This window comes from Lagopus leucura, unplaced genomic scaffold (genome assembly GCF_019238085.1).
Source record: "Lagopus leucura isolate 7727_CA_CO unplaced genomic scaffold, USGS_WTPT01 Super-Scaffold_100029, whole genome shotgun sequence".
NCBI lineage: Eukaryota > Metazoa > Chordata > Aves > Galliformes > Phasianidae > Lagopus > Lagopus leucura.
In genome coordinates this window covers 1,784,796-1,810,183 of record NW_024962280.1, presented here as the reverse complement: position 1 = coordinate 1,810,183, position 25,388 = coordinate 1,784,796, and the positions used below count along the sequence as shown (strand labels likewise).

The 25,388-nt window shown below is 46.5% G+C and overlaps 2 protein-coding genes across 6 annotated transcripts in view; one reads left to right on the top strand and one right to left on the bottom strand.

Moving 5' to 3' along the window:
• Positions 1 to 20,961, top strand: part of PPM1L (protein phosphatase, Mg2+/Mn2+ dependent 1L) — an 87,969-nt gene extending 67,008 nt beyond the window's left edge. The window contains exons 3-4 of the mRNA XM_042881027.1: positions 9,205 to 9,366; positions 12,390 to 20,961. Coding sequence (XP_042736961.1) covers positions 9,205 to 9,366; positions 12,390 to 12,736 — 509 coding nt within the window. The 3' untranslated portion in view covers positions 12,737 to 20,961. The remainder of the gene's footprint in view (positions 1 to 9,204; positions 9,367 to 12,389) is intronic.
• Positions 20,183 to 24,816, bottom strand: B3GALNT1 (beta-1,3-N-acetylgalactosaminyltransferase 1 (globoside blood group)). Of its 5 annotated transcripts, none has more exons than XM_042881028.1 (2): positions 24,757 to 24,816; positions 20,183 to 23,012 (listed from the first exon to the last, which is right to left on the bottom strand). In XM_042881028.1, the coding sequence occupies exon 2, from the start codon at positions 22,846 to 22,848 to the stop codon at positions 21,886 to 21,888; it is 963 nt and encodes a 320-aa protein (XP_042736962.1). In that variant the 5' UTR covers positions 22,849 to 23,012; positions 24,757 to 24,816; the 3' UTR covers positions 20,183 to 21,885. The 5 variants fall into 5 exon arrangements, with proteins under 5 accessions (XP_042736962.1, XP_042736967.1, XP_042736965.1 ...); XM_042881033.1 differs by having other exon boundaries at positions 20,183 to 22,931; positions 24,757 to 24,791; XM_042881031.1 differs by lacking the exon at positions 24,757 to 24,816 and adding an exon at positions 24,142 to 24,394.
• Positions 24,817 to 25,388: the final 572 nt, after the last annotated feature.

The window sequence follows — 25,388 nt, the reverse complement described above, 5'->3', positions numbered from 1 at the left end:
GTCACTGAGATGGGGGGCAGTGCTGCAGTGCTGGATTGAGGCACGTTCTGACCGCCTGCCCTGGGCCACGTCTGTGAGTTAACCACATGAAGTGTTCTGTGTGTGTATGTGTAACTGTGTTTGGTTTTGTGCAGCAATACCACGTGTTCTTCTCTTTGGCATTTATATTTGTAGCAATTAAAAATGAGGATTAAACATTCTACCGTGATGTAAGTTGCACCAAAAAGAGGTGAAGCCAACCCGGCCCTGCAGAGTGTAGGCATTCGGGGGTGTAAGAGGAGAGTCGTTTGTGGGTTTGAAACCAAGTAGACAGCAGTGTGTCAGTGACCTGTTCTCTTTCCCATTTCACAAAGTGTCTTTGAACACTTGCAGTAGAATTGCTTGGGATGGACTTTCCTATATAGAGAGCATGTGTCAGCATTGAATTCTGCTGCTGCCTGCGCCCAAAAAATACCACAAGGAAAGGAAAAATGACTGAGACAGTGACAACAGAAACTCTTGGCTCGGTGTGCTGAGTACATCAAGAGAGCATTTGGGTTTAATTCCGTTCTCTGAGTGCTTGTCAGTTAAGTCTGGAGGGCAGCTTCAATGCAGAGGCTTGTTTTCAGGTGCTTGCTCAACTCAGCCCTCAGCTGTGCTGGAGTTGGCTCAGGCCTGTGCCCAGAGGAGCAGTGCAAAGCTTGTGTGAGGACTTTGTGAGGGACACTGCTTTATCACAGCCTGATCGCCTCACTTTCACTCTATCTTTGGCCAATGAAGGTCTTGAAAAACGCATTAGAATTAAAATGCAGAGAATTAAAACCCTTGTTTGAGGCTCACTTTGTGTAAGTTGGTGTTAGATTTCTTTTGAAAACCTTTATCTTCAGTTGGCACGCTGGAGGTGCTTGCTGTTGGTACTGCAGTGTTTCGTCAACATCAGATGCGTGTGTTGCATGGTGAGAGATATCAGCACAGATTTATGTTTTTGTTTTTAAGTTATTTAAGAAATGTCAGGACAGCATTTGAAGATGTCAGTTTGCTTGAGATTCAGTGTGTGCAGAGAGGACATCAGTTGCAGGCCCCTGGGAGAAAGCCGCTCAGCTAACAGAGCTTTGTCACCTGCTGATGGGAGCAAAGAGAGATGCCTGGAGGCAAAGTTTGTTCTACCTACGAGCCTGGCAGACTCTTTAGAGATCCTTATTAAATTTTCCTGCATCGTTACCCAAACAGCATTGCTGTAGTGGGACAGAGCAGCACAAAATCAGCAGCAGCTACACCTTTGCAAAACCCTTCATTACACTTGCAATTGCAGGATGTCTGTTGAAATGAATCTCTTCAGCCTCATTGCTCCTACTATTGCCATATAACGTGCAAAAAACCTAATATTTACATTCTTTTGAAAACATTTCAGTGGGAGAATCATTGAGAAGAAAATATATTGTAATAGTGTCGAGCACATGCACCTGCACACAGATTTATGGTCTGAGGGTGTTGCTGTGTCTCAAGACATCGCTCGCACTCCTGTCTGCATCTTTATGTCATGTCCTTGGGCTCTTATTTGCAGCACTGTTCAGCCTGTGCTAATCCCTGTTTTGCATGCACAACTGCATTGCATGCCACAATCAATCACTGTTAGCCTTTTTCATTATTTCCCGGTGTCTGAATTATACATGGTTCCAAGTAGGAGGAGAAGGGAGCAGGAAGAAAAGAAAGCTTTCTGTTCTCAAGCACAGCTCTCTTAAAAACCCCATCCATAATCTGTAACAACCCATTAAGGTAAAGAAGTTGGCCATAAACAAGTGTAACACCTTCCTAATTGAGGCGGCTGCTGCGTTTTGGCAATCTCTGTGCTTTTTGCTTCCTCTGTTTGCATGCTTTCTGTGAATCACAGGCAGCAGACACTGGCTGCAGCTGTTTGTGGGTGTCTTTGGAAGCTGTTTGTCTGTCTGGGTCTGTCCACCAGCTTGATGTGCTGAAAATTGCTTCTGCATAAGAGAATGTAGGAGGAAAACTACCAGCTGCAGGTAGCTTTTGGCCTGAAAGATGATTAGCCTCCAAGTTTGATTAACTTGGTGAAGGGAAGAGTCACGAGCTTGATTTAAGCTGCATTCTCAGCTGGTACATCCTGTGTTGAGCAGGTTTTGTGGGGGGCCCTCGAGATAAATCACAGACCTCTCAACCTGCCCGTGGTTCTGGTGCATTGTCACTCCCATCCCTTTATTCTTCCAGCCCTTACTCCCTATCTTCTGCCAGCACGTGAAATACAGAGTCAGACTGTAATCCCTTTGGACAGAGAGCATGTTTGGTTTTCTGATTTTGAGATGCACCTTGGGCACAGAATAAATAACTCTTAAATACCTCCTTGTTGCACAGCTCTCTCTTTGCACTAATAAGTTTCTTATTTGTTTAGGAGTTAATGTGAGCCATCTGTCATGCAGGGGCCTCGGAGGCAGCTGGAGAGCAAGACGGCTACTTACAGCAGTCCTCAGTGAGATCAGCAGCAACCTGAGTGATGCTCGTGCCACTGCCACCTTGTCCTCCACAAACCTGAGGGCTGGAGCCCAGGGTTCGGAGCCCGGCCCACTCAGCAGCTGCAGCCACCAGCTGGGCAGGGATTTCTGAGCAGGCAGGTCCTGCTCCTGGAAGGTGGCCTCGTGAATTATTTGCCAGCTCTGGGTCTTGTGTTTGGTGCCTACCTGCTGGTGCCATACTTATTACATCTGGTATTTACGGCTCACAAAGTGCAGGGCAATGCCCTTGGTTTGCATGAAGTACTGCAGTCTTGATCCTTTGGTCAGAAACCGAGCAATACCACTGAATTTTGTTGGGTGCTTTTAATTTTTTTTATTTTTCCTTTTTCAAATGGGATTTTCATTTTGCTTCTAGCTTTTTCTGCCTTCTTCCATTTCTTGGTTCCCTGATGGGAGGTTTGGTTTGACTTGGAAGCCAGTGCCAACATACCAGTACTGCTGGTGCAGACGTGCCTTGCCCAGATGTCACCGTCACTGTGTCCTCCTGCTCTCAAGTGCTGCATCTGCCTGCTTCTGCCTTTATCCCTCTCTGCACAGAGCGCCACTCTGTCCTGACAGCAGTGAAGTGTGCAAGATGAAATAGAGCCTTTGTTAAATGTTAGTGGCAGGTAGAAGAGAGATGGCTTCTAAACTACGTGGGAGAGGAGAGTTAGCAAACAGCCCCACGTGGAGGACGCAGATGCAGAGAATCCCAAGGGCAGCCTGACGCTTTTGTTCGAGTTGACATTATTGGTAAAAGTCGTATGTGACAATGCAGTCATCTTTCTGCACAGAAAGCAATCATGATGCAAAACTTCTCAAAGCTTTGGAAGGTTTCTAGTGGATATAAAAGTATTTGGGAAAAAAATTCTAGCCAGAAAAAAAGTGAAACTGTTTTCGATGTATTTCTACTTCTAATGTATTCAACAACTGAGTGTTGTGCTAAGGTGAAACTGAATATAGGAGCAATGCCAAGAAATCGACTTTCAGGATATATCATGTGATAGAATCATAGAATGGCTTAGGTTGGAAGGGACTGAAAAAGCTTGAAGTAGCACTGCATGCAGTCAGGTAGGAGTTGCTTCATGAAGGGAATTAAGCTACGATCTTAGAAACTGGATGTGAAGTAGTTTCTATTTCTAAGAACGATGTTTGTTTCAATCTCTTTTAAAGATGGCATTCTTTACATGTTGGGGAAAAGGTGTTACACTGAACTGATCAGGATACTGAGACACCTTGCATTTTTTCAGAATGGTTCTTCTTAGGTCTGTGCTCTACAGAGCAGACTTTGCAAAGCAGCTTATTGCACTGCAGAAGAGGCAGGTACAGCTCAGTGTAGGAAACACCAGTGCTGAGGGGACCCAAGGACGTGCCTCAATGGCATGCCTGCTTGGCCCTGTGCACCTCGTAGGGAGCTCCAGGAGAAGGAGATGGGGACAATTTCAGAGATGAGATTAGACTAATTTTCTATAATGACCACTTCAGCTTAATGCAAACTCCCTATTATAAGCCCTGTTTGTGTGGGAATTAATGTAGCTTTTAGCCCTCTGGGGCTTAATGCTTTCTGGCCAAACATAAAGAGGCAGAGTTGGCCTCTCCAAAGATAATGCTCACAGTCTCTGCTATTGAGGTCATTATCCTGCCAATTTTCTTGTTGTGGAAGTGAAGCCGTGCAGTCCCACGCTGGATGCACTGTGGACAGTGGGGCTGAGGCAGCATGTCCTGCTCCTCACTGCAGCAGCCCAGGGCAGCTGGTTCCACTGGTGTGGTTCCACCGGTGGCACAGAGCAGGCTAGGGGACACAGCGGGGCTGTGCGGGTGTGGGGGTGCTGGGAATGGGATCAGTATCTGTGTGGCAGACGGGCTGGCCTTCAGCTGAGAGAAGAGGCCCCTGTGGGACAGAGAAGCAGATCAGGAGGCCTGTATGGCAGCACTGGTGATGTCTGTGTTTGCAGATGAGATTTCATAGGAGTAAAGCCTATGGAGAGAGAGTCAAAGACTATCAGAGCTGTGTAAACCCGAGAGAAAGAGAGATGAAGGCATCTTCAGAGACCGTGCTGGGAGAGAGGTGTTTGTGATTAGAGAAGCAAAGGTGAGAACTAGGAAAGCAGAAGTATCTCATCTGAGAAGAAGCGCTGGGCTGGCTGTGCCACAGGCAGATAAGAGGAACAGAAAGAGATGGCTGTCTCTGCTTTAGCTCGAAAACAGTGTTAAGATCTTGGCAAAAGCAGTTTCAGTGGTGAGCCTGAGGCAGAGGCTATGCTGGAGAGAATGTAGAGCAGAGCTGGAGGGAAAGAACACCGCAGGCAATGACTACGAACAGCATGTTCAGTGATAGAAAAGGAAGTGGCGGCCATAAAGCACATGAAGGTTAATGACGCTGTGTTTAGAAAGGGGCAATACTAAGGCAAGCTTGTGTTGCAAAGGCAAAGAGCCGGAGAAGCCTAGGGGTGGGGTGGGAAAAGAACCGGGTTGGAATGCAGCCGACTAGTAACTTTGATGTATGCAGTGTGAGGGAGGTTCTGTGAAAGGGGGAGCCATGACTAAAACATAGGACGTGGAAGTCTAATTTTCCAGTTTTCTCTGGGTGCAGAGATCACAGAGGTGGAGGAGGACTGGAAGAAATGTGCTAGAGGAGGTAGGAAGGCACCCACGGGAAGTGCAGTTGTTTGGGAGAGCTATGGGGAAGCTCCTTGTCCTGGAGCTGTGGCAGTTGAAGAGCCTGGGGTAAGGGCACTGTTTTCAGTTTTTACAAAGGAGGAATGGGCAAAAATTCCAGGTAGAAGAGTGAAAAGGAGGAAGAGCAAGGGACCAGGTTACAGGTGCTCTCTATGAGATATCAGATAGTGGCTGGAAGAGAAAGAAAACTCAGCAGAGAGGGCAGAGAAGAAAGGTGGGGACTTGGTGGGTGCCTGGGAGATGGACTGCACTTCTGCTGATGGAATGGGATGAGATGGGGACAGTGGGGGAATTTCAGTCAGCTTCTGCCACCCAGGGCAGCCACAGTCTCATCAGCCTGTGCTGCTGCCTTGCTTCACTTCTGTCCTTCTCCCCTGCTCCTGTCGCCCCGTGATGGATGTGCTTTGTTCACCAGGCCTCAGTCCTTTATTGCTCCCTTCTTAGCCCAGGCCTCAGAATTGCTTTAGCTTCTGTTGTCAAAAAAGGCTCCCTGCCCTTTGTGTGCATCTTCTGCAGCTCATCCTGGCTGCCTCATCCTCCTTCTGCTGCTTACACATGTGCCTTCAGCTGCTTCTGTACCTTTATTTTTCCTTTCTTCTATCTCCTGATGGATTTTTTCCCTCTTTTTTTCTCACTTCTGTATCATTTCCTTTTCCTCATTTTGATAAAGCAGGTACCTAAAACCCAGTGTAGCTGGTGCAGCCCTCACTTCTATAAGGCACCTTGGCTGGTGCTAAAATATAACACCACTAATCTTAACAGACTCAGAAAAGAAAACAACACAAAAAATCCAAACCAAATGTACACTGTATCTCTGCAGCCAATATACCACAGGTTTTAAATTTCCTGGTGATTTCCTTCTTTAACTGCCCAGCAAGGCATTATTCAGGCAGCTGCACCGAGGGACCAATATAACATGTGTTCTCCATTTTGGACCCTTTATGTTGGGAATTTTCCATTGTGCAATGGCATTAAATCTGAGGCAACTGACAAGTGCGCAATGGTTTCTAACTCTGCACAAGGTTAAATGACTGAAATAAAAATAGATGGAGAAGAAAACAAAGTAAGAGAAGTTTGCTTTCCCATGCAGCGGCAGGCAGCACCACGAGGTCAGGGACTGACGCAGCCTGCCATCAGTCAGGGGCTGCTGCCGAGGCTGAGGCGATGCACAAACTGCAGCCAGCACTCGGGGTGATCTTCTGGCTCAGTTCTCACTCTACTTCATACACACAGAGCACACAACCAGAAGACTGTAATCAAAGTCTTCATTGTTACGTGGGGTTGTAATAATGACTGTATCACCACATTGGACATTTCGTAGGTTTGGGTTTTAGTCAGAAATGCAAAAGTGGCTGCTAATTTTCTCTCAGAAATTTAGACAAGGAGTCAGAGTGCCTTTGGCAGGTGCCAGCCACAGAGTTCCACTGTGATCATGATGCTGCTTGAACAGCCAGTAAGAAAAGCCTCATAAATCAAGGCGCCATTAATTGACGTACTTTTCCTATTGAAGCAGAGCTTTTATCCATTTACAGAGTTAATGGTTTTTGTTCCTTGAGCTGACCTCAAATGCTAAATTCCACACTGTTCTGCATAATTGCCACAGGTGCCCTCCTGCAATACTCTGCACCTGCACGTGCTGCTCCCTCCCACAGAGCCACGGCGCCACTGTCCCGACAGACGGCCGTATCGCATGGCAGCCAGGTGTTGTGGTGTTGCTGCTTACCTGCACTCTTTCTGCTTTCATCTTAATAATGCAGCTCTCTTCCTGATACCTTCCAAGGTTTATTTGTACAACACGCTCTTTAGCACTTACTGTTGCAACTTCAATTAGCCTCAAAGCGCAGGGTCTGTTGGACCATCCGTGACTCCTGTGCAGAGCTCCCACTGCAGCCAGTGGCCCTGTGCAAAAAGAAGGCAGAGTACAACACTTCAGTGCTAACTACAAGGGCACGTTGCTGGGCAGAATGTCATCATCCGAGGCAGTAACAGGTGTAATAGTAGCCATAAACAACCCCCACACCACTCAGCACACACAGAAAGGATTATTATCCATACTGAGGCATGAGCCTGCACCTGCACTGTGTTCTTTTGTCTTTGTTCTCTGCTGAGGGCAGGCAATGGCACACCGAGTGCTCTGAGCGAGTGCTGCTGCTTCACCTGCCACCCTGCTGGCCTTGGAGCGGGGCTGTTTGGGGGAACGCTGGGGTCTGGTGCTCCCAGTGCCACAGCTCTGCTGCTGGCAGCCAGCTGAGCCAGCGGGGAGCGGCCAGGGAGGTGAGAGCTGTGCAGAACAGCAGTGCTGCCTCGGGCATCCTGCAGCCCTGTGAGCACCTGCCAGGCTCCGTGTGGCCTTCAGCTAAGGTACCTGTGGAGGGGGCTCTTGGTTTGACAAGGCCCTTTGGGTCATGCAGGTGGACGGGTTGCTGTGTCGTTACATGAGCCACAGAGTTGTGCAGCTGGCTGGTTTTTTTAGCCACAAATGGGAAACTGTCCAGTTAGGTCTGCAGCATCAGTCAGTGGCACAAAATGAGATGTATGCACTGTGAAAAAGCGTTTTTGGTTTAAAGCTGTGCAAGACGGACCATTAAGATAAAAATAAATCTCCAGAACTCAGTGCATCTAAAAACAAATTGTTTATTACTGGCTATTGTATTTATTCCAGACATGGGGTATTCAACTACTGGCATGGGAACTGCAAAACATAGTCTTAAATTCTACATTTGGGCAGCAATGCACAAGGTGTAAAATTGAGAATTTGGAGAATTCCAAGAACCTTTTGTAAGAATTTGGTAACAATTTTAGGACTGCCATACAATCTAAGTGTCAGGAATATTCCCTTTAAATGTTTGTTAGTGAATATATATAAAAATGTATTTGATACCCTTCTTTTCCAAAATATGAATGATATTCTGGCACCTGGGCCAAAGTCAGTGCAGGGCTTATTTTTAATGCTGGGCATTTAGGTAACACAGCTGGTATCACACTGGCTACAAGGGGAAAATGCACTACAGACACATTCATAATGGGGTCTGGTCAACTTTCACTCTATTCTGCATCAATTCAGTGAGGAAAATAAAAGCAGTAGTGTCAGTACTTTGAAAACAAGCAATTATTTCAGTACTTTTCTGTCACTTCAGCTGACAATACTGTGCTTGCTGAATACTATGGTCAATGAATGATCACATTTTTTTCTGTATTTAAAGGTTGAAGTAATTAAAACTGTCAAATCATTTCCTTTCTCCAATAAAACATCTTTCAGCTGCATAGCCTGCCTTGGTGGCAGCAGTTTGGGCAGCTGTATTCCCTCCTAACGGCGTACACAGGGTGCTGTGACCAAAGCTCATCCTCAGCATCCAGGTATCCACTGCCTGGGGATGGGCTGCCATGGGACGTGAGCCCTGACAGCATCCTTGGAGGAGCGAGGGGGCAGAGGCTGTTGGGCTCATGTACATTCAAGTGCCGTAGCTTCAGTCCACGAAAGCAGCGCGTGGGCTCTGCTGCCAATACACACTTTTCTCTCTTATTGCTTTTCTCATCCATTAGGAAAAGACAGCTCTCAGAGAATGGAAAACACTCCTCCCCTTTGAGCTTCTCTCCGCCATTATCCATCTAAAGAACATTTTCCTGCCACTGTTTGTTCTTAGCTGAGTTTAAGATTTTCAGCTTCACCAACGCTCAGCCACCTGCCAGTCTGTGCAGGCGCAATACGGAGCAGGTGCTGAGATAAGTGTGCACTCCATGTAAGAACTGGACCAAATAATGGTAAGAGAGAGAGCGAGCAGGGAATGACTCAGTAATACCCAGAGATAAGAGAAAAAACCTCATAGACTTAAATATCCTTGGAAGAGAGCTGTCAGATTTGATGACAGCCTCTTTCGTGGCGTTGATGGAGTAGAAGATGCTTCAGTCAGATACCAGAACAGCTGCTGGTCCACATGGCCACGGGCAGCCACTGCAGATAATGTGCTATATAACTGCAGATAGATACGTCCTATCTGTCTGTGTTTGCTCCCCTCTCCCCTCTGTTTTTCCTCAGGCACAACTTGTTTGATCGCCTTGCTGTCAGACAAAGAGCTCACTGTGGCCAACGTTGGTGATTCGCGAGGCGTGCTGTGCGACAAGGACGGGAATGCCATCCCCCTGTCACACGACCACAAGCCCTACCAGCTGAAAGAGAGGAAGAGGATTAAAAGAGCCGGTGAGTGATAACGGTTTTGCTTTGGATTGAAAGCTCACCTTTTTCTTCTCTGCTGCCAGTAATACAGACTTTTCCCCTGTGAGACAGTGAAAAGTACCAGACCGAGAAACCAGCAGATAAAATCTTCCATTATTAATACAACACTTTTCAGAGAGATTGCATGGTGCAGGCTGAGAAATGGAAACAGGCTGACCTATCCTTAATGAAGCAGTGTCAAAGGAAGAGCAGCAGCCTTCATCTTCTACAGCCAGTTGACTGTCCCAGCCGCTTCCCTCCTGATCTCTGCAGGGAGCAATTAATGAACAGGCACAGCGCCCTTACAGGCTTCTCCACACCACATGGTATCAGCAGCCTTTATGTAAGAGGCTGGGTCTTAAGCAGAGTGCAATTTAGTTACTAAAATAAGCAGACCACGAATCTAATTAATTAAAGCTACTTTTTGTTCCCCTATAATGACTGTAAATGATCACAAACACATACACAGTAGCAGAAGTACAAGGAAAAGAACATTAGAAATGGTAACCTTGCACAATAAATCTTTCTGGCTTTCTTAACTTGTCACTTGAGACCTCCTGGGCCAGAAGTTGCATTTGGTACCTCAAGTTTAACGGCTAATTCTCCATGAATTTGTCAAAGCCTCTTTTGAAACTGTTTGTTTTGGTTCCCATAGCAGCCTGCAGTAGCAACTTATCTGACGAAGAAAAAGTTCCCCTTGCTTGTGTTAACCATTCTGATGAGCATTGCCTCTAGAGATGCTTTGTTTCTCTGCCTCAAGTTCTTTATCTGTGAAGTAGAAATAATGTGTTTTTTCCCTGAGTGTGAAACATTTTTAAAACCTGCAGGTATTCAGTGGGCTCACACTAGTATAAATGCCTGTACGTGGCAAACTCATGCCTTCTGCTGTTTGCTTTTATCTCCGAGGAAGCTGAAGAGCAGCGTGATTCTTCGTGCCGCTACAGAGGCTGGGGTTGTGTAAGTTCCCAAAGGCAAACAGAATGCACACAGATCTTGAGAAGAAAGAATGGGAAAATTCTAGTCTCACTTTGCTTCATTCAGCTGTGTGCTTGGGAGATGTACTGAGAACATCCGGAGATCTTTCGTTCAGCAGTTGAACTTCTTAGGGCCTCCTTCACCAACACCATCCAGGTGCTCTGTCCAATTGTGCATTTAGAGAAGGCCTTTGCTCGCAGCTCTCGTGCTGCAGTCCCCAGAAGCCAACGCACAGAGTGCTCCTGAGTGTTCCTGTAAGGCAGTACGAGGTTACTGATGCCAGCGTTTGCAGCCAGTACCAAAGGAAAGCCACTGGCTGAGAGCACAGGGCCCTTGCTTTCTTACAGACGTTGGTATTACCTGCTCAACAGCATGCTTATAGTTAGCAGCGTGAGTCACAGGCCCGTCAACACTGCCTGCTGCCACAGGGAGCTGCTGCCACACACTCGTGACTGCTGCAGTGCTGCTCCTCTTGCAGCTGAATGACAGCAATCCCAGCACTGTGATTCTTTCCCATGAGACAGAAAAATGCACGTTTCTGCAAAAAATACAAATCCCCTGACGGGGGTTTCCTGAGCAATGGGTACAGCATTCACCTTAGGGGCTGTGAAAAAACCACAGTCTTGGCTTGTGAAAAAAGCCCAGTTGTAGCACCACAAGGTGACTGTCACTGATAGAAATTGTATTCACCTTGAATGCACTCCTTGGAGCTGAAGTCTCTAGGTGTGGAATGTTTGTGTGGCTGCCAAAGAGCTCCTATTTCCTTAATGTCTTTTCTTCTCCAATGACAGCTGGAACTGCAGAACATTTGCTTTTTCTTAACAATTTCTAACCACTCTGTACAGATGACTTTATAAAACAAAACACTACAAGTGCCAACAGACACTTCACTGAACCTCAGGAGCTCCTGCCACTGTCACTTTCAGCTGCCACTTGACAGCAGCACTGGAAAGTCATTTTGCATGTATAAGCACTGCCTGCTTATACTGTCTACTGTCAGTGTGCTGCAACCAGTTAGCAGCATCAGCTATCTCCTCTGTGAGTACAGTAATGGATGTCAGCACTGCTTTCCTCTAATTGTTTGTATAACACATACTTAAAACTGCCTCTCCTTGATGGCATTTTGCTTCCCATCACTCCAGTACATACGTATGATTACTCTGAGGTACTGCAGTTCTAAACACTCGTGAAAAAAGTGCTGGGAAATGGGTGGCTGAGTAATTTGCAATCAAGATGTCCTCAAAACATACTGCAGCAGCTGGGCAAGGCTGGTGTGACTGCATAGCTGAGGTGCAATTGCAGTAGGGCAGAGTGAGAAGCTGAATGCATTCTGATTACTATAAAGAACAAATGTTTTTCTAAAAACACCAAAACAAACAACTTGCAGATGTAAAGACAACAATTCTTCCAATTTGGTTACATGTTTCAATGCTCCATGATAGACCTTTTGCAAATTATTTGTCCTCAAGCGACTCTGACTTTGGATTCATGTTAGAGTGGAGGAAATATAGCTACACATCAGTGCAGACGTGGCACACAGACACGTGCACACAAAACTGAAGGTGCTTCAGTTCTGCTTTGACCTTGAGGCACTGCGTAGTTCTCTCCCTAGCGCAGTCAGGCTGGGTGCTGCCCAGGTGCTGGCTCTTATCACTCTCTGACTTCAGTGAGAGATGCATTTGCCTGTAAGCAATTCCTAAGTGCTGTAAGGGATTTGCAACTAGAAGTAACCCTAATCCTGGTGCTGGTAATGCCACAGTGCATTTTTCTAACTCAGAATAGTACTTTATGATGGGTTTGTTCACAACACTGTTCTGACATTTTTTGGCACACCGTGTGCAGGGCAGTTTGCTAAAAGTGCTCTAGCTGGAAGGCACGATCCAACTCGTCTTTGCAGTGCTGCGATATTAAATTCAGACACCTGCTTTTTGAGCTGTGTAACATTTACAAACCTCAGGATACCGAAGGTGAATTTGTGAGTGGATGTGGCAGGAGGTCGGAGAAAGTTGTAACAGTTTGGTGTTTCCCTCCAGGTGGATTTATCAGCTTTAACGGCTCCTGGCGCGTTCAGGGCATCCTGGCCATGTCCCGCTCCTTAGGAGATTACCCTCTGAAGAACCTGAACGTTGTCATTCCTGACCCTGATATTCTCACCTTTGACCTGGACAAACTGCAGCCAGAGTTCATGATCCTGGCATCTGATGGTCTGTGGGATGCCTTCAGCAACGAGGAAGCCGTGCGATTCATCAAGGAACGCTTGGATGAGCCACACTTTGGAGCCAAGAGTATAGTTCTACAGTCATTCTACAGAGGGTGTCCCGATAATATAACAGTGATGGTGGTGAAGTTCAGGAATAGCAGCAAAACAGAAGAACAGTAATTACCAGTGGTTCTTTGCCTCGCCGAACTTAAAACAAACTCTTACATTTTAAACATAGTGGAAAGCTCTAGTAAATCCCATTAAGATTCCACACAGAACAGATTCCTCCGGGCTTTGTTCTTTGCTTAACAAAAGGAGCAATACAACAAATACATTCTGTGTGATGATAAGAATTAAGTTTCTTCACAAGCACCTGTCTCCTGTGACCTTGCTGCTCCTTAGAAGCCAACTGTAATCTTTCATTTCAGAATTTCCTTTACAAATCCCATGTATGCTTTTCATTTCTCACCTCTCCTTTCTAAAAGGGGTTCGTTCAGACACACGGCAGGGTCAGGGCAGAACTGCTGCTTAATAGCAACGATAGGAATGATGTTGCTTTTTCACTCGTAGATGTGACTGTGTTTCAGAACAATGCTCTAATGTTTCTCATCTCTTTTTTAATCTGCGCTGATAAGGTCGTGTTGGAAAAGCTTGTAGTTGTTGGTCTGTTATGAAGGAGGGAAAGGAGCCAACTGCCAGTCTGTTATCACAGAACTGGCTCTCACACCTTGTTTTTTCCACCCTCAATTAAACAAATCCCTGCCAAGCATGTGGTCAGGTATAGCTACTGAATTACCTGCAGACAGGTTTATTCAGCCTGTGCATTCCTTTAATAACGTTTATTCTATGCCATGTTGTAATGTTAAGCTCCATCAAAATACTCCGAAGTCTGTCACCTTCTCTATCAAAAAAATAGCTCTCTCGTGATAGAAGAATGAGTGCCATTCACTGGGACTCCTTCCTGTTAGGTTCCTGGCATGGACTTTTCGCAGTGAAGTAAGAAAACAATGCAAGATAAAATTAATTTCATTAGTATTTGTAAAACTAATCAGAGCAGAGTGCTCTATAGAGCTGCCTAGATGGAAGCCATGGCTACGAAATCTTTGTACCGCTGCAGATTAATTTGTGGTTTTAATTTGGGGGAAGACCACTGTAGGACTGATTTTTGGCATGGTGTATAAATGCCAGACAGTGTAATTGCACTGTTCAGTTGAAAGCTTGTGATAAATCTAGATAAAAATATTTTTTTATCTAACTTTCAATATTTAATTATACTTTGGAATCTGTGACTGTTGTCTAAGCTGTGCATCTGATAACTCAGTTGGCTGCTTCACAAGCAAGTGGCAGCAGTGCTGGTGTACAGGACGTGTTTCAGAGGAACACATCAGGGCTGAGGTAGATGTTAATATTTTGGGTGGCTTGCTTCCCTGTATTACATCCCCTGGGATTCCTTCCCTTCAAAACATGGTCCTCTGGATGATCCGCTGATCTCTTGTCCGCAGGGTAGTGGAGGCTCTCAGTCCTTGGGCCCTGAGCTAAAGCAGGGCTGTCATGTGGCAACTGATGCTGTCTGTTTCTTGGATGAAGATACACAATCAATTAGATGAAAAACTGCCTTGTGCTTATCACCCACCGGGAGTGTTTTCTGAGAAGGGGGCTTGCTGGTCTCAAATGCTCTCATCTGCTGTGGTTGTGCTGGGCAGGTATGATATCTCTCAAGACAGAAATGAAAGAGCACAAATTCTGCTTTCCACTCAAGAAAGAATTCTCATCGTAAGCCTTTTCAGTTTGATTTCTAGATGATCTCTTCCCTAACAACCTTCCTTTCTTTAGTTTGTTTGGGGATCTTAGTGACAAGGGCACTGACGGCGCCCTTCTGATTGTGTGCATATCCTTACATGTCTACATTCTCTCCTTCAAAACTGTGAGTAGGATTTTTGGGCTCTGAGTAATGGTTAATGCATGCCAGTGAGCAACAGCAGCAAGAAAGCTTGCAGCGTGCTCTGATACCCCCCTGCACTGCCCTCCCCAGAGGATGGAAGGTTTCAGATGTTTTTAATCGCTTGATCAGGACGGACAGCATTCAGTTAATTTTAAATGCAATTGTGCAGTTAAATGGAAAGGGTAACAAACGCTAATAATTGCAGACTGCTTCAGTTATTTAATTTTGAAATTAGTATTTGAGGTCAAATGTTGCAAAATGAGAACCTTGTGTGGTATTTTCATGGGAGTGCTTCATCATGGACTCAGTAATGCTGCAGCAGCAGTATCAAAACTGTGCTCTGGGCAGAGCTCACGGTGCGTGTAGCATTTGCCTTTCCTTTCTCCTTCACAGATGATGTTTCTGTTGCACTGGCTTTTCTTTGTAGAACAGAGACTGGATGTTTGTCAAACAGCTGCCCAGGGAAAAGAAGAATTAGATGTAGCAGTTCACAGAAGGCTAAAGCTGAGAAGTTTGTACAGCTGCTACAAATCCTTCACAGGCATTTGAGAAGTTGGAAGCAGAACAATGGTCAGCTCCAAGGAAGAAATGACAGACTAATGCCACTTCAGAGGAAAGATTCTGGCTGCCAGTAAACCTCTCTGCAGCTCACGTTCTCAAGTTATCAAGTATTGCTGAGGAATTGCAGACCTTCTCTGGAGCACGGCTAGCCCTCCGGTTGCTCTATTGAGATGGATGGGAAGAGGAGGTGATGGGAAATGTGTGTGTTCACAGACTCTGGCAGCTGCCATGAGGAAGCTGTGGGACAGTGGCACAGTCTGGGAGTAAAGTGGGCTCCTGCATGGCTTGCTGAGAGGGTTTAAGAAAACCCAGAGTACGGTACAAAACTGTTTTGCAGACTTCATTCACGCACATGGCCACCCAGTCAGTTACTGGAACAGCCCTATTTCTACCTTTGAGTGTTTGCAGTTGCAATGGCAGCCAATGTAGCACTTTTAATTTTCTCTGCAACACTCCCACCTCTTTGGTAGCTCCCTTTTCTGGCTGAAGGTGTTCAGGCCAATGACCTCTCGTAAGGCCGAAGCTAGTTTAGGGCATGGTGGTGATGGGTTGATGGTGGGACTAGCTGATCCTAGAGGACTTTTCCCACCTTTACTGTGTCCATGATTCTATACTTACAGCTACTTTAGGTTTAAAAAGATGAAGGACTAATGAAGATGACAGGCTTTGTGCATCTTCCTCATATGCAGTGCCTACCCATGTTACTCATTAGAGGTCTTCTAAGAAGCTTGCTAATCTGGTTCTAGGTTTCCAGTCATGCTGATTTGTGCCAAATTCTGTTGTGTCACATACAGCTGTTGGGTGACAAGATTAGCTAATGCACACAGTGCTGTACAGCCTGACAGATCCCCCACTGCTCTGATACATCCCATCTGTCCTATGTGCTACATCTGGAAAGAAATATCTCCAGTGTCAGAGCTGTGCAACAGAACGTGGTCCAGCATTGCAGAGGTAGCGATTTCCACGCTCCATCCAGTGCTGCTTTCCTGCCTAGGCTCCTGCCCAAAGAAGGGATGCACATTTTGGTTACATCTCAGAGCTCCCTGATTCCTGTGTTTGTAAAAGTCTTTGTGATGGTTAAGCCAGAGTAGGTCCATCGGTGACATCTGTTCTTCAAGCAGGTGCTGATATATCAAACTGCTGTCAAAGAGCATCTTTTATAAGGTCCGATCCGAAATAAAGAGCTTAGGCTCTTAGTGCCACTGTAAACATCAGTGTAGCCCTGTGATAGAGATGCTGCCATGTCGTGTGGATGACGTACTGGTACGGCCTTAGAAAGGCTGCTCCTCCCGGCAGCGGCAGGGCTTCCAGCGCGGCCATTGGCGCTCCCGCAGCGGACGGAATGCCAGCCGTGGTCTCACAGCGCCGCCCAGCGGCAGGGATCAGCGGTGAGCCCTGCTGGGCTGCTCTGCTCCGGTAGCGCGTTTGGAAAACGTGATGTGGGAGTGCAGTGTGCCTTGTGCACATGTGCGCTGTGAGGTTAATGCGGACCGTCCTCCCAGCTGCTAAAGCAGCACAGAAAAACACGTGCAGCCATAGGCATAGCTAACAAATGCAGGCATTTGGTTGCTGAAACTGTGTGAAGCAGCCTGGCATACCATAACCATGCCCTGCATCCCCTGCCAGCTACTGACTTGTGAACAGGTCAGTACCAAAACTACTGCTATTACAGCATGATGCCTTTTACATGCAGTAGAATGAAAGTTGTGCAGATTTTTGAGTACAGAAGGTCGTTAACTTAAACACCACGTCAGCCTGAAGTAACAGTGCTTGCTGCATTACATCACCTCAGAATATACGACACCCTGGCTTTATATACTATGAATCTATCGCTAGTGTCTCTAATAATTACTTGATACAGAGAAACATTTAGTGAAGGCTTATATCAAAGTAAAAACCCAGCTCGTCAGTTTGCATTCTAGGCAGTAAGTTGTTAGGCCTCAATCCTGCAATCTGGCCATACAAAACTGTGAGATTAGAAGTTGGAAAATTCTGCTGAAGTTTGACAACCATTCAGACCAGAGCTGCTGCCCCTCAGTGCTGTCCATGTGTAACTTACCTTTCTAAATCCGTGGAGTCATATCCAATGCTACCTAATAAGATATTCACAATTAAGTCTGTATTGATTTGAATTTTAGTTACGTTTATTTATATAGTACCAACAGGCTTGGGTAAGCAGCAGCTTTAAATCCAGTTTTGCCCTAGGTAGCAGTGTCCTGGGCATCAGTTTGTCTCTGGTTATACAAATGTTTTGGATGTATTTTGCTCTGTTAAGCAAAACGTGTGCTGCCAAAGCAGTTGAAGTTTGTCTAAAGCCATAAATAGAAGGTTAAGTCAAGTGCAAATCTTAACTAACATTTTGAAATCCACGTTTATGAGCAGGTCGGCTCCTGTATCTGATAGTAAGGATGAACTCTAAACTGGTTGAGCAATAGGGAAATGAAGCACTTGGTCCTGCACACAAAGGACTAGCCGTGTCTGAAGCCTGTGGGGACAGTTAGCACTTCTTGGGACAAAGATGCTCAGCATTCCACTTCAGCCTGTATTCCAGCAAGCTAAACAAGCCATCAGTTTCAGTGTTACAGAGATGTAGATGTGGGACTGTCAAACATTGCTCTGTGCATTGCACTGTAGTCAGGGGTGTGAGTACTGCAGGTGCACTTTAACTGCATGAGCTTTAATCCTGGAAACAATAACTGTCATGAAGTCGGGCTGGACAGGCTGGCAGTCAAATTCCTGCTCAGCACCCCAGCAAGCAAGGCTGTGCAAATGCCTCCTCCACTGATAGACTGTGACTGCAAAACCACTGCTACCCACAGTGCTTGGAAGTGCTCTCAAAGAACAACAAACTAATTAGGAAAATGAACTGCACATGAGGATTCTGTAAGGGCAGTGCAGATGTTTCTTAGAGAAAAGCCCACAGAGCAGAACACACAAGATAAGAAAATCACAATGTTTAAGCAATTTGTCTTAGTGAAGGCAGCTTCCATTGAGCGTAACAGTGCTGTTTTATCTTAGAGGAGAGCCTCTTCAGGCTTCTTTTTAACATTTTTTCTCTCAAAGCCAGAAGTGTTCTTAAGATTACATCTTCACTGCAAGCTCAGAGGAGACTGCACTTTCCTCTTGCTTTAAGGACCACCACAACCAAAGCATTACTGAGAGGAGCAGACAGGGCTTCAGGCTGTCGTCCCAGTCAGGCTGCAGGCTGGGATGCACACAGCAGCCACACGCCATCGTCACTCACTATAAAAAAACTTTGTTCAGGTCATCGGGATTAATGCGGCCTGGAAAATTAATGAGCTGCGTAGCAACTGTCAGAAGGCTGGAGGTAAACAGCGCTTAGAGACAGAAACTGTCCCAGCAGAGGTCACCCGGGGTGAACTCTGTGTTTTAAAGGCTTGTTTGACTGGAGGACAACGAAGTCCCAGAGCCCCAGCACTGCAGGTGGCCAGAGAGCCTGCTTTGGCACGGGTTGGACTAGATGATCTCTGGAGGTCCCTTCCAGCCCCTACAGTTCTGTGAGTCTGGGTGACTCTGTGAAACTGTGCTATAAAACACATTTCCTCCTACGAGTTGCAGGTTTGTACGGACTAGCTGAGAATCATGTAACAGCATTTCAAGGAGAGAAACTACTGAGAAAGCGATTTTTAGAAACCCAGTACGTGGACAGGGGGAAGGGGTGAGTTCTGTTTGCTTTTTACAAGCTTAGGTTTCCTTAGAGTAAGGACTCAGTTACACATAACCACGAAACAAACTATCTGCCTCACTTCATTTGAACTCTGTTTGCTGTCCTTCTTACACGGAGCACATTTGGGCATGGCAAAGCACAGCAACTGCTTTAAAACTCTCTGCAGTCTATGAACATCATCTCTTACCCCAACGCCTCTGCCTTAAGCAGGCTGTAGACAAAGCAGCCCAAATGGCACACGCCAGTCAAAAAATAGAGATGAAAAACAGGGAGTAGAGCTCTGCCTCCCAAACGCCCTTGGCGTGTCTCACATATCTGGCAGACAGATCAGGAATTCAGTGTCACAGTCTGATTAACCTCCAGTCAGTTTCTAGTTTAATTTGAAAGAAATAGGATAAATTTACATTATTTTAATGTGCATCCAGATGTTGAGCTCCTTACTGCTAAGACACTTCAATGCAAGTTCACTGTAACTAGACAATGTAAAACGTAGATATTTCAAACTAAGTCTTAATGCTGAAGTGACTACAGAGAATAAGGCCTCTGAATCTGCAGCACTGCTTCCTGACTCAACTGAACAGCACCTTGAACCATTTTGACTTACAGACTCCTACGGACGCTGCACAGGATTGGCACTGTACCGTAAGCTCCTCTTGCTATGCACCCAGAAGCAGCTTCCAAACATCTTTGTCCAACCAATTATTCCACTTTTCAAGATAGAAAGCCCCCAGTTTTCATATTAAAATCACAGTTCCTTGGAATCCTTCTTGAATGTGGTTGAGACGTGCGTGCGTAAGACTCTTAGGATGTGGAAAAAAATTAGCCTATGGTTTGTGATTCATTTTCAGTAAACTGCTCTAAGCAGATGCTATGAAATTTGCACCCACCGCTGACTTAAATACTGACATGACTCCCAATGGTAGCTTTTTTTACCTCTTGCATGGCAGCTCACACCAGACTCTCCCAGTAGTTGCTTTAAGCAGACGTGTGACCTTCGTTATGCATTATTACAGTCTTTTAAGCAATAATAAGGTTGGGTTCAAATATGAATTGTATCTGGGAATGAGTTTTTACAGAAAACTCGAGCAAAGATTCAGTAATGCTTTACAGCACAACTTTCTTGCAGAATTGATGTCATCTGAAGTTACGTTGTCAGGTGGCATAAGAGATGGCCGTTACAAACCTGCATCTGAGAAAGCAGAAGCCCTGTAGTCTGTGAGCAGCGCTGTCGTTCTGGAGCACCAACATGACAGTGCTGGCTTGGTGACACGCACACTTTTCCTGCAGTGCTGTGCAGCCATTTCTCCACCACAGGCGTTTTGCTCTCACCAGGAGCGCTGTCTGCTCTCCCTACCCAGCTGCTGAATGCTGCACAGTCTTTCACAGTCACATTCTTTTTGAAGAAGCAATACAAACTGTACTGTGGTGCCAGTGCTCTTGTGAGAAACCATTTATTTCTAAGCATGTAACATGGCAGGTTTAAAAGCAAAACAAGAAGGCTTTTTTATTTCCACATAGAAACAACCAACAAACAGTTCACATTGCTAACAGAGCTCCCTGGAGCTGAGCGCAGTGCTACCAACCATGGAGCCCAAACCCAGAGGAACAGCTGCAGCTTCCTCTGCTTCAGGAGCCATCCGGCATTCTTTCCTCAGTTGTGCAATACTGTATCTTTAGCTATTAGTTTAACAGCAGCAACAAACTCCAATCTTGAAAAACTTTGACCTTCTTGGCAAACATTCTTAGAACACTGAAGTCTGAAGTACTTGTCTAGACAATATTCTCTCCGAGACATCATTTTTGTATTTCAAAAAGTAATGTCCTATAACTCCACTGTAAAACCATGTACAGTTACAGAAAAGACAGAAGTCAATACTGACCATTACCACAACGTAACAAAAGCATTGGTGAAACCTCAGCCTGGGTACTGGAGGTTTCTGCACCTCTTCTAATTTGTCTCTAAGAGACTATCTGAAAGACAGCCAAATGTAAATACGTCGTAACGTTAGCTGGAGAACAAAAGGTGGCAGTGCTCTGTCATTCTAGATGTACAGGATGTAACTACAGTATCTTCACTGTGTATTAGATGTGTCTAGGATAATTGTTCATGCAATTGCAAATTCTGTATTGCTGTCAATTAAAAGTGTAAACTACTGAAACCTTGGCCTTGCTGGTATGAATAAAGTGGTTAAAATACCCATCTTTACAGATACAGTCACGTTTGTCTTCCTTAAGACATGAGAAGCCTAGAATGACATTCTTGTTTTCACTTTAAAATTTTAAGCAAGAAAACTGTTTTGAAATGGGTTTGAAGTCACAGCTTAAGCACATCTGTCTGAATCTTCCCAGTGCAGCTACAACAACTCGGGGTGCATCAGCACCCACACCAGTGTTATCCTACAGCACCACCACACGGGGCAGCTCCTACCTGAACTGCACGCGGGCTCTTCTGCATCTAGCCCTGCAACGGCCTGCGAGCATCAGCAGTCCTACCTGACAGACATCACAGCGATTCTATTTTGCATGTACACAAATAAGCTTACGCTTGAACACAGACTATAAACATACATACATCCGAACACTGTTTAAATGAGAAGATGTAAAGCTCCCAGGACAGAGCTGATACATCTAAATAAGAAGGTAGCTGCAAGTTTTGCACTGTGCAGAGAACAACTAACTTGAGGATGGCAAAGGATCACGCAGTTCACAGAAGGACCAAAAGAAATATCATTAAGCAGTGATTGAGAAGCATCTTCCGGGCTCATTTCTTGACATAAACATTATTCTTCAGTGACACTTCATCATGAATTCCAGGAGATGTGGGCAGACATCCCTTGGTTACAGCAGAGTGCACAGAGAAGGGTCAAAGCAAGACAGTGCAGCGCATTCCAAGTACCCTCTGTGCTTAGGATAGGCACATGGAAATGTGTCAGTTCCTAAATAAAGGCACCAGGAGCCTCAGAGGATCCCAGAGGAATGCTGCCCTCACAGTTCTGCTGCTGCAGCACAGCTGGCTTTCAATCAATGTCATCTCAACATCTGTCTTTGTTCCATGCTCCCCGTACTTCAACATTTTTACACTGGAATTCAAAGTTTCAGGTGATACAAGTGTGCATTTATCCATACGTCAGTACAGAATCAAAGGCAAGTCACTGAAATGACGGATGACAAATCCTTCCAGAACCTGATCATTTCACTTGGCGTGATGCCATGCACTGCAATCAAGCGTCGGTATTTACAGATATCGAAATTAATTTTATCAATAAAGAATTGTTGATTACCTTCTGGAATACTGATGGTCACCTTGAGTATATTTAAGCAAATTCCCACATAAACATCCTCAAACTTTATAGGTTTGATATGACCCATCAGTTCATAAATCCTCAGAGCCAGTTTTCCATCCAGTACGTAACCCATCCCACTGCAGTATGGAGGATAAAACTTGAATGGATATTCATCATAAGAAATGTATGTTTTTTGGTAAAAGCCTCTGTAGGCAACGTTATCTATGAGAGGGTAACCTGTAAAAATGCTTTCTGAGGAGTTGAACTGCAGAAGAAACTTCACTAAGTTACCAGTGTTGATGAAGACATCGGTGTCCGTCTTCATGATGAATCTAGCATTAGAACAGAACTCAGACACCCATCTGAACGCCATGATTGTTTTCAAGGTAAGATTGTTGTAAGTGTCCACAAAATCCTGGCGAATTATGTCACCATAGAGAATGATTTCATCTTCCACTGACAGTGCTGCAGAACTGTCCTCTGTTTCCGTTTCCTGACCCAGTAAGAACAGGGTTAGAACTCGATGTCCCCACCAGAAGCTTTCAGATCCCCATGTTATCCTTATGGCTTGCCTTGACTTCACGTCCTTAGGTCTCGAAGACACCAAGATGACCAGAAATGGATTTATGTCTTTGCATTTCAAGTGTTGACGCGACGTGAAGAGGTAGGCTTGCTTGTACACCGGTTCATACTCATAGAAATACATGCTGTTCACGTGCTCAACCACAGCGTTTGAAGAAAAAGTAATGTACCACATGGTTACAGCAGAAAATATGAGAAGAAAGAAAAAGATCCATTTCAATGGGATCGTGTGCATGACACTAAAAGGAACCGGGCAGTAACAGGAGTATGTCAGTAGCCTTCAAAATCTGTACCACAAGTTCTGAAGTACGTCTCTTACTGAAAAATAGATGAAAAAGTAGTGTTCAGAATGCTGTTGTCCAAGCAGTACCTCGTTCTTACCGTGCCAGCCAAAGTGTGCTGTAATGAGGAAGACAAACACAAGAATCATTGGCCCAGCTGTTACATGTAGCATCCTATGCACCATGAATCAATCCTGTATCCCAGAGCACAAGCAAAATGCTGAGCTGGAAGAGAGCATTTCAGTGAACAACATGAAAAATATCTAACTTACATCAGATAGAGCAATGCTTAGAATTTGATTTTATATAAATAACAGTTCTTGGGATTTGACCAATCTGAAGTAAAACACATCAATGTGTGGTCAGTTCTTGACAATCTAAAGGAAAAAAAATCTGGTGATAAAGATTTCAATTCCTTACAGAAAAGCCTGATTCCGTGACATTTTGAGCAATAGAATCAGAGACCAAAGCCTGATCTGATAAGCAATGGAAAAGCTGAGAAACAAGGAAACCATCTCTTCAGGTCCCTTGCCACACCGCGCAGAACACAATCTTAAAGCTGCCGTATCTTTTCTACGTGCCGGCACCACACAGCATCCAGAACAAGAACTGCATTCGCTGCAACCAGGAATCCTTCTGTGGAGCTGTGAAAGTTCAGCTCAGGTTCCCAAAAACCCTTGCAGTCCTGCCCCACCCTTCCCACCCCTGCCCTTCCAAACCCTCCTCACCGTCTTACTCATCGAAACACCAACACTGAACCATCTTCACCTTTTTTGGACATACAGCAGCTAGCACAGAAGCAGAGCGTGCAGCCACAGAAGTGAGAGCACAGGATGTGAGATCAGAAATGAGTCCTTGCAGACTGCTGGCAGAAGAGGGCAAATGAAAAAAAAGCCCACGCTAGGTATTGTGCCAACAGGACCATCAGCTCAACATGACGGCCAACAAAGCATTTCTGCATATGTGAGGTCACGTTCCCTAAGTGATACGCTGACTGTCTGCAAGTTAGCACAGGTTCATCAAAATAAGGCTTTTATAGTGGTCTGTGGGTGGGCACTACACTCCCTGAAACACCAGACAGCTGTTCCTGTAGTGCCCAGAATCAGTAACACGGGCACGCACCTTCCAGCTTCCAGCAGCAGAGCTCTGCCTTCAGACCCGTGATGTAAATAGAAGAAGGGCAGGTTAAAGGGGAAGCCCAAGCCCTCACTGCAGCAGGTGGCAGAAAATTTCCCTTCTGTTCTTACATCAAATGCTCAAGCGAAAGAGAAGAGGCAGAGGAGACGAAGAGCAGCTCAAGGGCTGCTCCTCTCAGGATGACATCTGTTTCCAGGCTCACAGCTTGCTGGAAAGGCCCCGCCAAGGTGAAGTCGCCTCCACGTGTCGTCCCACGGCTCACCGCAGGACCGGAGGTGTTTTTGCAGGAGCCCGGGCTGCGCAAAGCAGCGCCGCGTTCAGAGCGGCTCGCAGCAGCTCTTAAGGACGCTCCGCGCTGCCCGAGCGGCCTCTCTTTGCTGCAGGGAACCTCTTTTGAGAGCGAACACCCACAAGCCACCATTCATTAAGAGGACGCCTGCTGCCCTCTGCTGAACTCCTCAAAACTTAATTCGCTTTCACGTTCACGTTAGCAAAGAAAAAGGCCAAAAAGTTGTCGGCGACTTTTCTCCTCGGCACCTTCGAGGAACCGCCGCCCCCGAGCGGGCAAAGCGCTGCGGCACAGCGCGGCGGCACGGGGCTCCGGCAGCGCCCGGCACGGCCCGGCGGGGGCGGCAGCGGCCCGGCACGCACGGCTGCGGCTCTCGGCACCGCACGGCCCGGCCCCTCGGACGCAACCCCTCCCTCAGCTGCCCGCCCGCCATTACCGTGCTGCGCCGCGACGTTCCGCCGCCGCCTCCTGCTCGCCAGGCGCGTCCGCGATGTCGCGTAGGGCGGAGCGGGGCGGAGCGGCCCGCCTCCCCCGGGTAACGGCGCCGCAGCCGCCTCGCCGCTTCCCGCCGCTTCCCGCCTCGCCGCTTCCCGCCCGCTTCTCGCTCACGGCCGCCTCGCGCCTCACGGCCGCCTCGCGCCGCGGCCCGCCTTCCGCTCGTCTGGCGGCTGTCTGGCGCCTCGGCCCTCCCGCCTCACGGCCGCCTCGGCCTTGCTGAGGCTCCTGTGGGTTCCAGCGAAGGAGATGTTGTTTAACTGAGCTCGGCCTCCTTCAGCCGCAAAATTCACCGCTGTGAGATCTGCCCTCAGAGCCTCCCCGGGCGCCCCCGCGGCCATTACGGCGTCCTGCTGCGGCGTTGTGGAGAGCAGCCCGAAAGTGTTACGGCACGGGGGTCCTGAGTCCTGACATAAGGCGAGCGGGCTGCCCCGTGTTTTACAGCTCTAAAACGAACATCCGAGCAAACCTACAACAGTAACCGCGCCCCAGCAAAGCAAACGCACCTTTGGACGCCCCGAGGCGAGCTCTGGTTCCCACACGTTTTGCATGGCTGCTCGTCTCCCCATCCTT